The sequence below is a fragment of the Chiloscyllium plagiosum genome, chromosome 1 (genome assembly GCF_004010195.1).
Source record: "Chiloscyllium plagiosum isolate BGI_BamShark_2017 chromosome 1, ASM401019v2, whole genome shotgun sequence".
NCBI lineage: Eukaryota > Metazoa > Chordata > Chondrichthyes > Orectolobiformes > Hemiscylliidae > Chiloscyllium > Chiloscyllium plagiosum.
Genome location: NC_057710.1, coordinates 142913603 through 142928501, shown reverse-complemented (window position 1 = coordinate 142928501; position 14899 = coordinate 142913603). Strand labels below are relative to the sequence as shown.

General features: G+C 39.7%; 1 protein-coding gene across 1 annotated transcript in view; it reads left to right on the top strand.

The window, feature by feature from the left end:
* LOC122554097 (probable ATP-dependent RNA helicase DDX60) overlaps window positions 1-14899 on the top strand; it is a 102961-nt gene that overhangs the window by 48373 nt on the left and 39689 nt on the right. Inside the window, exons 13-18 of the mRNA XM_043698564.1 lie at window positions 2529-2784; window positions 5065-5234; window positions 6709-6867; window positions 7382-7531; window positions 11362-11481; window positions 13652-13747. Coding sequence (XP_043554499.1) covers window positions 2529-2784; window positions 5065-5234; window positions 6709-6867; window positions 7382-7531; window positions 11362-11481; window positions 13652-13747 — 951 coding nt within the window. The remainder of the gene's footprint in view (window positions 1-2528; window positions 2785-5064; window positions 5235-6708; window positions 6868-7381; window positions 7532-11361; window positions 11482-13651; window positions 13748-14899) is intronic.

Sequence of the window (14899 nt, the reverse complement as noted above, 5' to 3'; positions counted from 1 at the left end):
GAGGAACCTACAAAAAAAACGGACAGATAACCAGGTTTGACCTACAAAGAATGAAACCTGAAAGCAACAACACCCCCAGATTCTATGGACTACCTAAAGTGCACAAACCAGACATCCCACTCAGACCCATAGTATCACTACCAGGGACACCATCACACAAACTGGCAAAAGAACTACAGCAGAAACTGAAACACCTGATCAGCAGATCCAGACACTATACAATCAACACAGGAATTCTTGGACATCATCAGAAATATACACGTAGACAAGGAGGAAACCATGGTCTCATTCGATGCAACGACACTGTTCACCTCTATCGACAAAACCCTAGCCAGAGAAACAATAGCCAACCTGCTGGACATACAGAACAGACAACAGGACGTTGAACCCATCAACAAAGTTGGCATACTCAAACTACTGGACCTGTGCCTCACAACACACTTCATAATCAACAACCAAATATATGAACAAATCATATGAATAAACTTTTTCTGAGTGGCATGCAGTGACTAGTGGATTACTGCAGGGCCCAGTTCTTGAAACCTAGCTATTCACAAAGTACATGAGTGATTTAGATGAAGCTAAATGTAATAACCCTCAAGGATGCAGAGATTTTGCAGTATGATTTGGACAGATTGAGAGAGGGGCACACAGATGGCAGAGGTAATATTATATGGATAAATGAGAGGTTACTCACTCTGGTAGGGGAGTAGGGATAGCCCTAGTAACTATAGGCCGGTGAGTCTAGTTTAGGTGGGCTTGGATCGGCGCAACATCGAGGGCCCAAGGGCCTGTACTGCGCTGTATTCTTCTATGTTCTATGTTCTATGGTGCAAAAGCAAAATAGCTGATTATCTGAATGGTGATAGATTGGGAAAGGGAGAGGTGCAAAGAGCCCTGGGTGTCATTGTAACCAGTTGCTGAAAGTAAACATGTGCAGCAGGTGGTGAAGAAGGCAAGTGGTATGTTGGCCTTCACAACGAGTGGATTTGAATAATAACCAGAGAGATGTCTTGCACTCGTACAGGGTCTTGATGAGATCACACCTGGGATGTTGTATGCAGTTTGGGTCTGAGGAAGGAGATTCTGGCTACGAAACAAGGGCAAAAAAGATTTACTAGACTGGTCCCAAGAATGGAAGAAAGTGAGGAATGCAGCTGCTGGAGATCAGGGTCGAGAGTGTGGTACTGGAAAAGCACAGTAGGTCAAGCAGTATCCGAGGAGCAGGAGAATCGACATTTTACGCATAAGCCCTTCATCAGGAATTAACCTGATGAAGGGCTTTTGCCCGAAATGTTGATTCTCCTGCTCCTCGGATGCTGCCTGACCTGTGCTTTTCCAGTACCACACTCCCTACTCTGGTTCCTAGAATGACTGGATCTGATCGATATGAATAGATGTTGTTAGGACTATATTCGATGAGGCATAGTAGAATGAGAGGAGATTGGATATTCTATCAGGATTGGACAGGGGTAAATGCAGAACAGGTATTTCTGCTGACCAAGGAGTCTATAACCAGGAGTTACAATTTAAGCAAATGGGTGTAGGGCTTTTTCTTTGGTGTTGGGGTGGAGGGGGTTGTTGATTAGCTCAGTTGGCTGGACAACTGATTTGCAATGTGGAGTGATGTCAACAGTGTGGGTTCAGTTCCCACACCCCTGAAGCTACCATGAAGGACCCTCCTCCACGTTAACCCTCCAGTTAAACCATTATCGGTCGTCTCTAACCAGAGAGCAACCGTATGGTCCTCTGGGATTATGACAGCTTTACTTTTGGCCATGTAGGACTAAGATGAAGGGAAATTACTTCGCCTAGAGTGTGGTGAGTCTGTGGAATTCTCTTCCACAGAAAGCAGTTGAGGCCAAAACCTTTGAATGTTTTCAAGAAGGAGTTGGATGTAGTTCTTGCATGTAAAGGTATCAAAGGAGAAAACAGAAACCACGATACTGAGATGGATGGTCAGCCATGAATATTGAATGGTAGGGCAGGCTTGAAGGGCTGAATGTCCTACTCTTTCTACGTTTCTAAACAATTCAGCGTTTGTGTAAATAAAAACAGAAAGAACTGCAGATGCTGTGAATCAGAAACAAAAACAGATGTTGCTGGAAAAGCTCAGCAGGTCTAGCAGCATCTGAAGAGCAAGCAAAGTGAACATTTCAGGCCTGGTGACCTTTCCTCAGAAGGATATTTTTTCAACTTTGGAAATTTGGGTAAATAGTTATTGCATTCACAGTTTCATATTTCTGACCAGCGAGTGTCAAAAATTGAAAGATATAAATCAGGCACTCTGATCTGATAGCAAATTTCAACTATGAGAAGTTCTGCTGAGAGCAGTGAATTACATTTATTTCCAACAAGCCATCTATGTATAAGGCAAAATGCTCTCCAGATTTCAACAATGAACCCAATTTTTCCAGTGGCAATTCACTGCTTCTGTTTCAGCTTCAAGGTAGGTCTTTCTGAGTTGATTGTTAATGTTCTCTTTGAAGCTGAGCAAATTAAAAGTAGATGAAATATTTATTTTGTAGCCCAAGAAGAAAGCTGATCTAATTGCTGAAGAAAACATTAGGAAAAAGAAAGAGAAGGAAGATCTGAAACAAAGGGAACAATGGACTTTAATATCAAAGAGCATTATGAAAATGATTCAGGAGAACTTTGACCATGGCATTAAAAAGCTTGAGGAGTTTTTGAAGAAATGCTCAGGTGACTCCGTGAAATTGATTGCAGAGATGGATGTGCTTGAAAACTGCTTTAAAATCTGGGTAGAACACTGCCAAATGACAGGTTAGAACAATTTTATTATTTTCAGTTAACAGATGTATGAAGTTAAGCAAATTTTCAGATGATTTTCCAACAAATGTAAGTTTTTCTTCTCACCACAGATATTTCAGGAACATGGTTTGATTATTAACATGTATTTTATTACCTCCTAAAGCTCAGATACTGGTACCACTTTCCATTTAGCACTGTGGGATTGCTGCTCACTTGTTGCACTTGTGGATATTTTAGGTGAGCCAGGAGAGTACTTGATGCCTTATTCCAGTTCTAATCAGAAAAATATAAGAACTCGACTACTTTTATTATCACTTGTAATTGTTTTTCGGTGTCCCTGTAATGACTGGAGTCATCAGGGCCAGTTGGATGAGGGCTGAGGAAAGATCTTTAATGGACTCCAGAGGTAACTGTGCAGATGCTGGCAAGGGAAGGCATTAGGTAAGAATTGAAACCAGATAAATTCTGTTCAGTCAGTGAACAAGAGCCTTTGGAGAAAATGTGGCTGATCATGTGAAATCTGTGGAGAGACTAAGATTCTTAAAATTTATTGTTGAGGGAAGCAGTGACCTATTCAACAAGCTTGAAAAGGGAAGGGAGTTAGAAATGAGACAAGAGTTTCCAAGATTAGAGTAGCGTTGACAGTTTCTTTAGAGGTTTGACTTTGAAAGAGATGTGAGTAGTGCTTGTGGATTTTTAAAGAATCATTCATGAGATATGGGTATCACTGGCTAGGCATGCATACATTGCTGTTCTTTAACTGACCTGGAGAAGAATTGCTAACTAGTTATGATATCATCTGGAATGAATGCCAGGAAGGGAAATTGGAGGTTAATGGGAATATGGACAGGACAGCAGGATGGGCTTGGATAGCTCATGAGGGGAGATGGGTGCAAGCGAATGATTTGGGTTCTGAGGTAGGCTTGTGTGGTATAGTTGGGGAAGTTTGGCTTGATGGACAAAGGGATGTGCCAGGCAAGGTTGAATTAACAAGCTCAATGCCTGATGGCATTTATCCTAGGATGCTTGGATAGCTCATGAGGGGAGATGGGTGCAAGCGAATGATTTGGGTTCTGAGGTAGGCTTGTGTGGTATAGTTGGGGAAGTTTGGCTTGATGGACAAAGGGCTGTGCCAGGCAAGGTTGAATTAACAAGCTCAAACTTAATCTATTAATTCCAGATACTTGGTGCTACGGTCTAAGGGGACAGAGGGAACTGGTATCAGGAAATGTTTAGTCATAAAACTGATAGTGAAGCCTCTTCTGGAAGAATGAAGAAGAATGTGAAGAGGAGCAAGGCCTGAAATTGATACAGTCCAATTGGAATCAGATGATGGATGGCGGTGTCATTATGCACATATAATTTCAAATTTATGATCTTTTGGATTTGTGGAAATGAAGTTTGGAAATGTACAAGGAATCAAGCAAGATTGGAGAGCATATGAATTTTGCTGCGTCATGAGCAGTGAAGTTGGAAGTAGGGCAGGGTCAGCTATCAATGGCAAGTAGTGTTATGAATAGAACATTGAAGACTCCGAGTTGTAAATAACTTGAAGAGTTGGACACAGGAGGAGATAGACTTAGAACCAGTCAGGTAATCAAATGATAGACACAAAGTGGTTAGCAATGACCTTGCCTGTGATTGAGATCATAATTGGGGAATCTATTTGGTGATATGGTCAAAAGAGTGGCTATGAAATGGATGTCAGTTTATCTTAAGGGAAGGTTAAGAAATTGGAGGAAAAACTAGGTGAGCTGTGGCTGATGGTGATTAAAATCCGTGAGTTACTCCGCAGAAGCGGAGGGGAAAAGGATGAAGCAATCTCAATAAGATTTTTTGAGGGGATGAAGGATTTTAAAGGAGAGTTGAGAACTTTGAAGGAGAAGGTGACAGGAGTGGATGTCATTACGGTATTAAACAGGCAAACTTTATATGAATAGGATTATCTAATGTTCTGTGCTTTCGAAGACCAGGCTCCTCACTTATCTATCCTTAGCTGTCAAATCTCTTGCACATCTCGTGATGGCAGTGAAACTTTCTTAAATAACGTAAAATACACCATTATAAACTTCTGTATACAAAAGCAAACCAGTAGCTCTGCAGGTTGGGATAAGGTCAAAAGTATAGCACAAGATAAACTGTAATTTAAGGGTCCATGTAATTTTGTTCAAAGCATTTCTATTTAATGGATCTTTGCCAGGAATGCAAAATTATAACATTTATCCCCATGTGTTAAGAAATTTTAAAACCAAGTAAAAGTCAATATTGATCAGATTATTTTTGTTTCTTTAGAGAGCACCAAGAGAAACAATCTTATAGCAGGTCGAGTGATGAAAAGAATTCACAATATTTTGGACAAGTACGAAAAGATGATGGAGAAGAACCAACTGAAATTGATAGCTACTTATCTCAAAGAGCTTGGATTTGACAAATTAGCGCAATGTCTCCCAGACATTGATCAGGTGAAGTGAAATAGCTTTAAATTCTCTGACCAAGCAACCTGGATTCATTCCCTTTTATGTTGTCATTGAAAACAAGCGGGCACTGTCTGAAGGTTAATTGCCAGTGATCTGGAGTTACTCGCCATGGTGATCTATTAAATTGACTTTTGCATGATTCTTAGTTTCCATTAATTTTCATGTTTTGAATGAACACAAATGAAAACAGTGACAGGAAGTTAAATTCTGAGTGGTTATTTTGTTTCATATTTAAGTTTCTGTAGGACTTAGGAGTTAAAATAGGACATGTGACCCATTGAATCTGCCCTATCATTCAATGCAATCATGGCTAATCTGGTAATCCTCAAATGCCCTTTTCTGTTTTATCTCCATAACCATTGATTCTCTTACAAATTAAACATCTTGTCTATTTCAGCCTTGAATGCCGATAATTACCAGCCTTGACTCCCATCTTCAGTAACAAATTCCATAGATTCGCTTGCTTCTGAGAGAACGAGTTCCTCCTCATCTCTTAACCGGGTGACCCCCATAATCTGAGATTTTCCATTCTGGTGTATCTGCTGTATCCAACCCCGGCAGAATCTTATGTGTCACACTGAGGTTTCCAGTCATCCTATTGAACTCTAAGGTGTACAAGCTGAACCCAATCAACCTTAAAATCTGTCTTGCCTGGGATCAATTTAATGAATCTCCGGGCACCTATAATGCCAGTTTATCTCTCCTTACATAAAGAGAATCAAAGCTGTTCACCGTTTTCCAAGTGTGATTTCCCAAGTGCTTTGTATAACTTAAGCAAGACTGCCTGTTTCTTTCCTTGGTTTTGCATTTGGATTGCTGCATAGAAATGTTAACATATTTGTAAAAAGTTCCGTAAGCATGAGGGTCTTGAAGCAGAGAGACAGTAGCAAATACGTTTTGAAAATATTGGAGTAAATTATGTAAATGGAAATTTGTTCTGTACTTTATTTGAAACAATAGAATGCTGACTGCACCAGTTTATAACTGCACATTTTAGTTAAAATCTGAAGCACTTCTGATCACGAACCGCATACTACAAGTAATATTGTACTTGCTTCATCTGAAGCACGGTGGGTGTGACTGTGAACGGGCGAGGGGCTGAAAGGAGGGGGCTGCTCCAGGATCTATCTTGTCTTCTTCCACAGTACCCCATGCACCCTCCCGCATCCTCACGCCATTCCCCAATTAAGAGAAGCATTTTCTCAGCATTCACCTTGCCAAGCCCTTTAAGGATTTGACGTTGTAATTCGATCATCTAACATTGCTTTGAACGCCAGGCCATATATTCTGAGTGTATTAAATCTCACCTTCTAGAACCATCCACTCATATCAGGAAACAATCGATTAAACCTTTTGGTGAGACTTAGCTGAAGAATGTGGTTAGTAATGATTTAAACAATTTGTTTCTTAATTGCTGTCTTAATAGTAAAACCATAATTTTCTTTTTACTTTCAACTAGAAAGCGGCACGTTCTAAAAATTCCAAGAAAGAGAACATGCTCACAGTTGGTGTTGAACCTGCTCGTTTCCAGCTGAAATTCATGGGTCCTTACTTGTTGCGCGATGAAAGAAATGATCCAGATCCTAGAGTTGCTCATTTCATTCCAGACACATGGCAGGTAATTATAAAATACTACTATATAAATTTACAAATACATTAATTAAGTCAAGAAAGGTTTCAAAATAAGTGTCATTGAAGTAAGATTACCTTGGCTTCAGCAGTAAATTTTATTTTTTGAATTCAAGCAAAATTCAAGTGTGCGCGGACATTTCAATTTGTTCAATTACTTTAAACTCAACTGTTAAATTTCAAATCAGTAACATTTACTGAAGACTTGTATGAGAGAGAGTTGAGGGATACTGGGTAGAGAAAACCTACGTGGAACTTTCAAGACTTGAGTCACATCAGGTCACCACTTTTGGCAGTAAGAGGTAAGATATCATTGGAGATAAAAAATGTTACATTAGAAAATACCAAGTTAGCACATATTTGCAACAGAAAAAATGAGTAGAATATACCCAAGTTTTCTGGTGTTGCTGTACCCCTTTTGGGAGCATGGACTGTTCTGGCGTAAAGTTTGAGCTAATTTTATAGTGGTTCTTAGTGTTGTTTTTGTGTCTAATTAATTACAGCGCGAACTTCTAGATGCTGTGGACAGCAATGAATCTGCTGTGATAGTTGCTCCAACCTCATCAGGAAAAACTTATGCCTCGTATTACTGCATGGAAAAAGTTCTACGAGATAGTGATGATGGTGTACTGGTGTATATTGCACCCACTAAGGTATAATTCATTTATTGTACATAATAAAACAAAATATGTTTAAAAACGAAATATCTAAAGTGGCAGAATTATGGAGTTGCTTGATAAATGGAAAATATTTATTTGAGTTCTGGTTTGGATTTGAAACATTGCTGTTGCTGCATTTAAAGACTTCTGAATTGTAGGAGAAAGCATATACTTCCACATGAGAACTAATGTTCAGTATACGAATACATGGAGAAAGTGGACCCTATTTTTAAAATTCAATTATGGGACAGCATTTCTTGCCCAGGGAGGACATTGCTGTGGATCTAGAGTCATGTATAGGCCAGATCAGGTAAGGGTGGCCGTTTCTTTCCTTAAAGAACATTAGTGAACCAGATGGGTTTTTCCAACAATAGACAATGCATTCATGGTCGTCATTTTTAAACTCTTAATTCCAGGTTTTTTAAAATTGAATTCAGATTCCACTATCCGCCATGAGGGAATTCGAACATGGGTCCCCAGAACATTACCTGGGTCCCTGGACTAACAGTCCAGTGACAATGCCTTTGGGCCATCGCCTCCCCTTGTAATATATGCTTAAAATATGGAAGCCTAAATGGTCTCCAAATCAACTGATAAGAACTTATTCACAGCCCAATTCAATTTAATTTTCCTGGATCCCAGCACTCATTAGGCCTTCTCAGACTTGTCTGCAATAATTGTTGGGAAGACACCCCCACCCCCACCCCACCCCACCCTCTTCTAGCTTATCTCTCCACGCTTCAGGCACACTGCCTTTATTCCTGATGAAGGGCTTTTGCCCGAAACGTAGATTTCGAAGCTCCTTGGATGCTGCCTGAACTGCTGTGCTCTTCCAGCACCACTAATCCAGAATCTGGTTTCCAGCATCTGCAGTCATTATTTTTGCCCATAATTGTTGGCAAGTCTATCTGTCTGTTTCCAAGCCAGATCCAATATCAGTTGTAGGTTATCTACAGAGCTTGCTGTGATATCGTTAAGATCTCTTGCTCTCTTTGGTCAGTAAAAATAACAAGTAGTCTGAGAAGTCAGACCCCTTTAATCTGAATGAATCCTTGAAAAAATTATTCTGGGATCTAGATCTGTGCCTCAAAGTAGTATTGAGAGTTTTTATAGATGAGTCTTGTCTAAAATAGGGGGTCATTGCATATTTTGGCTTCTGCTGGAGACTGCAAAGGCTTCAGGGGCAGTTGTGCCCACATTGTCAAGAGCATTTAGCTCTGGTATGAATGTAGGCATAAGCTGATTTGGTGTCTGACCAGTTTAATACGGCATCTTTATCAATTTGGGTTCAGAAAAGATTTACAAGGATGTTGCCAGAGTTGGAGGAATTGAGCTATAGGGAGATGTTGAAAAGACCTTGATTGTTCACCCTGCCCATGCCCCTCATGATTTTATAAACCTCTCTAACATCACCCCTCAGCCTCTGATGCTCCAGGGAAAACTGCTCTAGCCTGTTCAGCCTCTCCCCATAGCTTAAATCCTCCAACCCTTGCAACATCCTTGAAAATCTTTGCTGAATCCTTTCAAGCTTCACAACAGGTTTTCGATAGGGAGGAGACCAGAATTGCATGCAATATTCCAAAAGTGGCCTAACCAATGTTCTGTACAGCTGCAACGTGACCTCCCAATTCCTATATTCAATACTCTGACCAATAAAGGAAAGCATACCAAACTCCTCCTACACTATCCTATCTACGTGCGACTCCATTTTCAAGGAGCTATGAACCTGCACTCCAAGATCTCTTTGTTCAGCAACACTCCCTCTGACCTTACCATTAAGTGTATAAGTCCTGCTAAGGTTTGCTTTCCCAAAATGCAGCACCTCGCATTTATCTAAATTAAACTCCATCTGCCACTCCTTAGCCCAATGACCTATCTAATCAAGATCCCGTTGTAATCTGAGGTAACCATCTTCACTGTCCACTACAGCTCCAATTTTGGTGTCATCTGCAAACTTACTAAGTAATACCTCCTATGTTCACATCCAAATACTGATATAAACGACAAAAAAGTAGTGGACTCAGCACCAATCCTTGTGGCACTCCATTGGTCACAGGCCTCCAGTCTGAAAAACAACCTACCACTACCACCCTCTGTGTTCTACCTTCTGTATCCAAATGGCTAGTTCTCCTTGTATTCTGAGATCTAACCTTGCTAACCAGTCTCGCACGGGGAAACCTTGTTGAATGCCTTACTGAAGTCCAAGTAGATCATGTCCGCCACTCTGCTCTCATCAATCCTCTTCGTTGCTTCTTCAAAAACTCAATCAAGTTTGTGAGGCATGATTTCCCATGCACAAAGCCATGTTGACTATCCCTAATCAGTCCTTGCCTTTCCAAATACATGTAAATCCTGTCCCTCAGGGTTCCCTCCAACAGCTTGCCCATCACCGATATCAAGTTCACCAGTCTGTAGTTCGCTGGCTTATCCTTACCACCTTTCCTAAATAGTGGTATCATGTTAGCCAACCTCCAGTTTTATGGTAACCCACCTGTGGCTATTGATGAAACAAATGTTAGATATCTTAAAAACAAATGCAGGCATTTTACTTCTCTGAATTAACAAAACACAACCCTTCAAACGTGCCTACACTGCCAAAAATGTAAACATGGTGTTCACTTTTTTTAATGCATTCTGATGAACTGAATTGTCATGTCATAAAATTGAGTGTTCATGCTCTGAAGTCATACCTCAATGTCATGTCCTAAAGCCACTCAAGTGAAAATCAGGTGCTGTTCCTCAGATTGTGTTGAAACTAGCTGAAATGCTGAAACGGTCTCCTTTCAGTTAGCTGATCTTGCTAACTAAGTTAATAGTATTGATTTGAATGAAGGGCATTCTGCTGTGATTCATCCACTCTAGATAAGTCTCTGAGTCAATTGGTGGAGTCTAAAGTTGCTTTTTGGACACAATCTGCAAATAAAAATTGATTTCAGGTCATTTGGTCTTGTGCATTTTGTGAATGTATTTTGAAAATTGGAATGTGTTTAATTGGTATCTGCTTCCTGTTGTCTGTTCAGCTGTGTAAACTAACCTTCATAGAATAACTCCTTTGCAGAAATTGGCAGCTATTGTGTTGCCCATGATATAAATGGAATATGTTTTAAGGACAATGCTCATTGCTGGCTAGCAATTGAAGCTTCTCTGCATAGCACTTGAGCCATGGGACCAATGCCCCCACCTTTATCTTTGATAAAATATTAACTTTGAAATGTTTCTTAATGCAAGAGCTTTTCAATTAAGGGGAACTTTGAAAGATGTATATTAACATTTAAAGCATCGGTATGCATGCAAAGAGCACTAACACACTGGAATAAACTAGTTAACATTGCTCGATAGAAGCAGTCACTTAAAAGGATTGCATTATCATTATACAAATTACATGCTAGTTTTTTTGATTAAATTTGTTTTGCATGGGATAAGCAACAATGCTAAACCCGCAGTGATGAACTGTGCCTGGAAACCATAACTAACATTAAATGCACTTGAAATATGGATGAATTCAACTGAAAGCAAAAGATAATAGTGAGATGTATACAGGTAGCTGATTCTCCACTTGTTTTGGGGGCTGGCAGGCAAAATAAAAAACAAAATAAAATCTACCATAGATGCACTGCCCCTTTCTCAGGTGCAGTTATAAGAGCTGATCTGATCTGATGCTTAGCTTCATTTGGTGTTTTGCAGTTAATCGTCATTCTGTTGCTGGTAAATGTGTTTACTCAAAACAACACCAATCATACCTTGGTGCTTAAAATTATTTTCATTGGTTATTTTGGAGGTTTAACGGTTTTGAAGTACAATCTATTTCATGTTTTAATGACTAGGCTCTTGTGAACCAAGTGGTAGCAACTGTTTATAACCGATTCAGCAAGACTTTACCTGATGGAATGGTGGTCTGTGGAGTATACACACGAGACTATCGCCAAGATGCTTTAAACTGTCAGGTATCTTTTTTGCTCATAATTAAGCTAGAAATCTGTGACTTTTCTCCCCCTCTCTTAATTTATGTGACACCATTGTTTTGTTCCAATTGTTTGGCTGGTAATTTATTTGCCTCATGTCCTGATCTTTTGGCAGGTGGTAGGAGACTTGAATGCATTTTTTCTTCAATTGCTTAACTTAATTTTCACTGAAAATATTTAAATATTCCTCATCTTCTAAAATTGCCAAATTTGTACAACTGCGCATTGTAAGAAGCAGGTCCTATGACTTTAGAAGCTACTGTAAATTTAAGATGGGTCATTCATTTTCAGATTTATTTGGCCATATTATGTTTGCACATAATTACTTGCAGTTTTCCTGATGGGATGAGCATCGTTTTAAAATGGACTTCCAAAGAATTAAGTACTTTTAGGTTATGGAAAGGGTGTATGTATTCCAAACATGTCTTCAATTTTTTTTTTTAAAGTTTACGATGTTTTTTCCTTCCCCTTATTATATGTTCCCATGCACCTTTATTGATCTAACTTGTTTCCACTGCCACTGTGCCTGACACCAATCATCTGCTCAGATGTGCCTGTATTTAGCATGTTGGGAGTTCGAGTTGACTTCATGGGAGAGATGTCAGGCAGTTGTGCGTGCAAGAGACATGCTTTCAGCCCACCCAAAGGGACATATTCACATTTCGAGAGGTTAAAAATCTCCTATGACAGGTGGATGGTCCGTTAAGTCTGTTCTGCCAATCAGATGTCTAATCTGACACACTTCATGCCCACGTTCGTGCCCTTTTTATCTTACCCTTGAATTCCCTACATGTTCTCATATGCCTTTATTGGTCTAACTTGTATGTGACAGTGGTTAGCACCACTGCTTCACAGCGCCAGGGACCCAGACTTGGGTGACTGTGTGGAGTTTGCACATTCTCCCTGTGTCTGCGTGAGTTTTCTCCAGGTGCTCCGGTTTCCTCCACAGTCCTAAGATGTGCAGGTAACTGGATTGGCCATGCTAAATTGCCCATAGTGTTTAGGGATATGCTGACGAGGTGGATTGGCCAGGCTAAACTGCCCATAGTGTTTAGGGATATGCTGACTAGGTGGATTGGCCATGGCAAATGCAAGGTTACAGAGATGGGCTGGGTCTGGATGGGATACTCTTCTAAAGGTTGGTATGGACTCCTATATTTCTGAACCAAAGAAGAAATATGGCTGTGTTCCTAATGGGTGCTCATTATGCCTTTCTTTGGTTACGTATGTTAATGGATGCTTGAAGGAGAGAGGAAATGTAACCTGTACCTTGGCATTCAGGCAGGGAGTGATCAAGCTTGGGGCAGAAAGCGGAGGAAGTCCTTTGCAGTAATTGGTTGGATGTGTATGGGCACAAATAAAGGAGAGTCCAGTTTCAATAAGTTCTGGTGATGGTTTTGCAGGTGCTGGAAGTGTGAATGGTTTTTCGCCCTGAAATGGAGAGTCTTGGGGTTAGTTGTCCTACTGCTACCCTGACATTGAATAGGCACAAAGCAGTGATCACAGTTTGAACTTTCTACCAACTGTGTTGCTCAGCTGCTCACTGAATAAATTCTCTGAAGAATTAGGAGACCATTATTTTGTGTACTAACCCTTTTGGAGTTAAAGAACAAAGTAGGAACCAATTAAAATGGTTGTACCCTCCTGATCCAAATTTAAGAATGAAACTGGTGAGCACTTCGCAACTTTGGAATGGCATAATTTTCATCAGTATATTGTTACCCAAATGCTGTTGAAGCAAATAACTTGACATAAATTCTGCAAACGATCAAGCGGGAGTCTACATTAGATTCCTGAAGAAGGGGTTTTGCTTGAAATGTATGTTTTCCTGCTCCTTGGATGCTGCCTGACGTGCTGTGCTTTTCCAGCACCACTCTCATCTAGACTTTGATCTCCAACATCTGCAGTCCTCACTTTTGCCTAACAGATCACGCGAATCAACTTCTGGGGCTAAATCAATGAAAGCAGTTTTTGCAGTTTTTTTTAATCTTGAGTGGTAGTTTAGAGCGGATTGCTTGTCTTTTGTGGAGGTCACCTGACTTTGCCATGTATTTTAGGATTCCTCTGATCAGATTTATGCCGTGATATATTGAGACATGCTACAGATGTATTGAACTTGCCAAATCCAGTTTTGTCCAATTCTTTGTTTCAGATTCTCATCACAATTCCTCAGTGTTTAGAAAGTCTCATTCTTAATTCTCAACGACAAGCTTGGATTAAGAAGCTTAAGTATGTAATTTTTGATGAGGTAAGATGAAACTTTAATTGCTGCAATTTGAAAAGTAAAATTGCATTAATCTAGGAACAGAAATATTAACTTAACAGGTGCTTTTGCATTGCACCCCAATGTGAGACCACCTTGAGCTATCAGTGCGAGTACTGTGAGAAGAAATGATGTTGGAAATAAATGAATGCCCATCCAAATACCTGCTCCCAGAAAATATTCAAAGCTGAACATTTATAATTCTCATGTTTGCTATTACTTCCCTGGTAGTATATTGAGTTACATACATTGAGCTGCGAGATCAGGCAATTCTTCTCTTGGGCCTTGAGTTAAGGGTTCTCAGCCAAATACGAGTTGGAAGATGTGGCAGTTGCTTGTCACTGGACTATGTTTTCTCTGTTAACATTCAATAAATGTTGTTCGAAGTGTCCATCCCTATTTCAGCTGATGGCAGAATCAAATTTATCTTGAATAATTTATTGTCATTTAATCCATAGTCAAATATATAGACTTGTACGTGAAAGGTGATTACTTAGATGGGCAAGCAAAATATCATCATGATTATTGAAACTATTCTCCGATTATGGCCGTCTTGAGAGGAACAAAGCAAGATTTTGCTTCAGAGGACAATGTGGAAAATACAATCTCACAATTGTATTGCTAAAGTGTTTTAGATAAGACTGCTTTATTTTGTACAGATAATATGTTTTGTAAGGTGAAAGTGGAATGTTTTAAGTGAATCTATGGTCATCTAATGTAACTAAATTTGAATTAGAGGACTCACCTTATCAAATTCGATGTTTCCTGACTGATTACTTAAAGCAAAAATTAATATTGGGTCTCTATTATCCTGATGTACAGAGCTGAGTTCAGAAAACCAATTTTGCTTTCTGCTGTTGACCACTTTCTTTATTGATACATGATTCCACAAGATCGTTTACAGGTTCTGACAACAAAATATGGAAGCCTCATTTGGTAGTACTTTGCTGTATTACGTGAATGATCATAATGTTGCTGGAGGAGTGGCTGGGACAAGAAAATAAAAACAGCCAAATAAAGTGAATCTGAAAAATACATTCTTCTGACCTGCCATGACGCATTTCCGATCAGAGGAGGTGATAGATAGATACTTAAGAATCATCTATCAGAAGAAATCCTAGGCACATAATTTTCTTA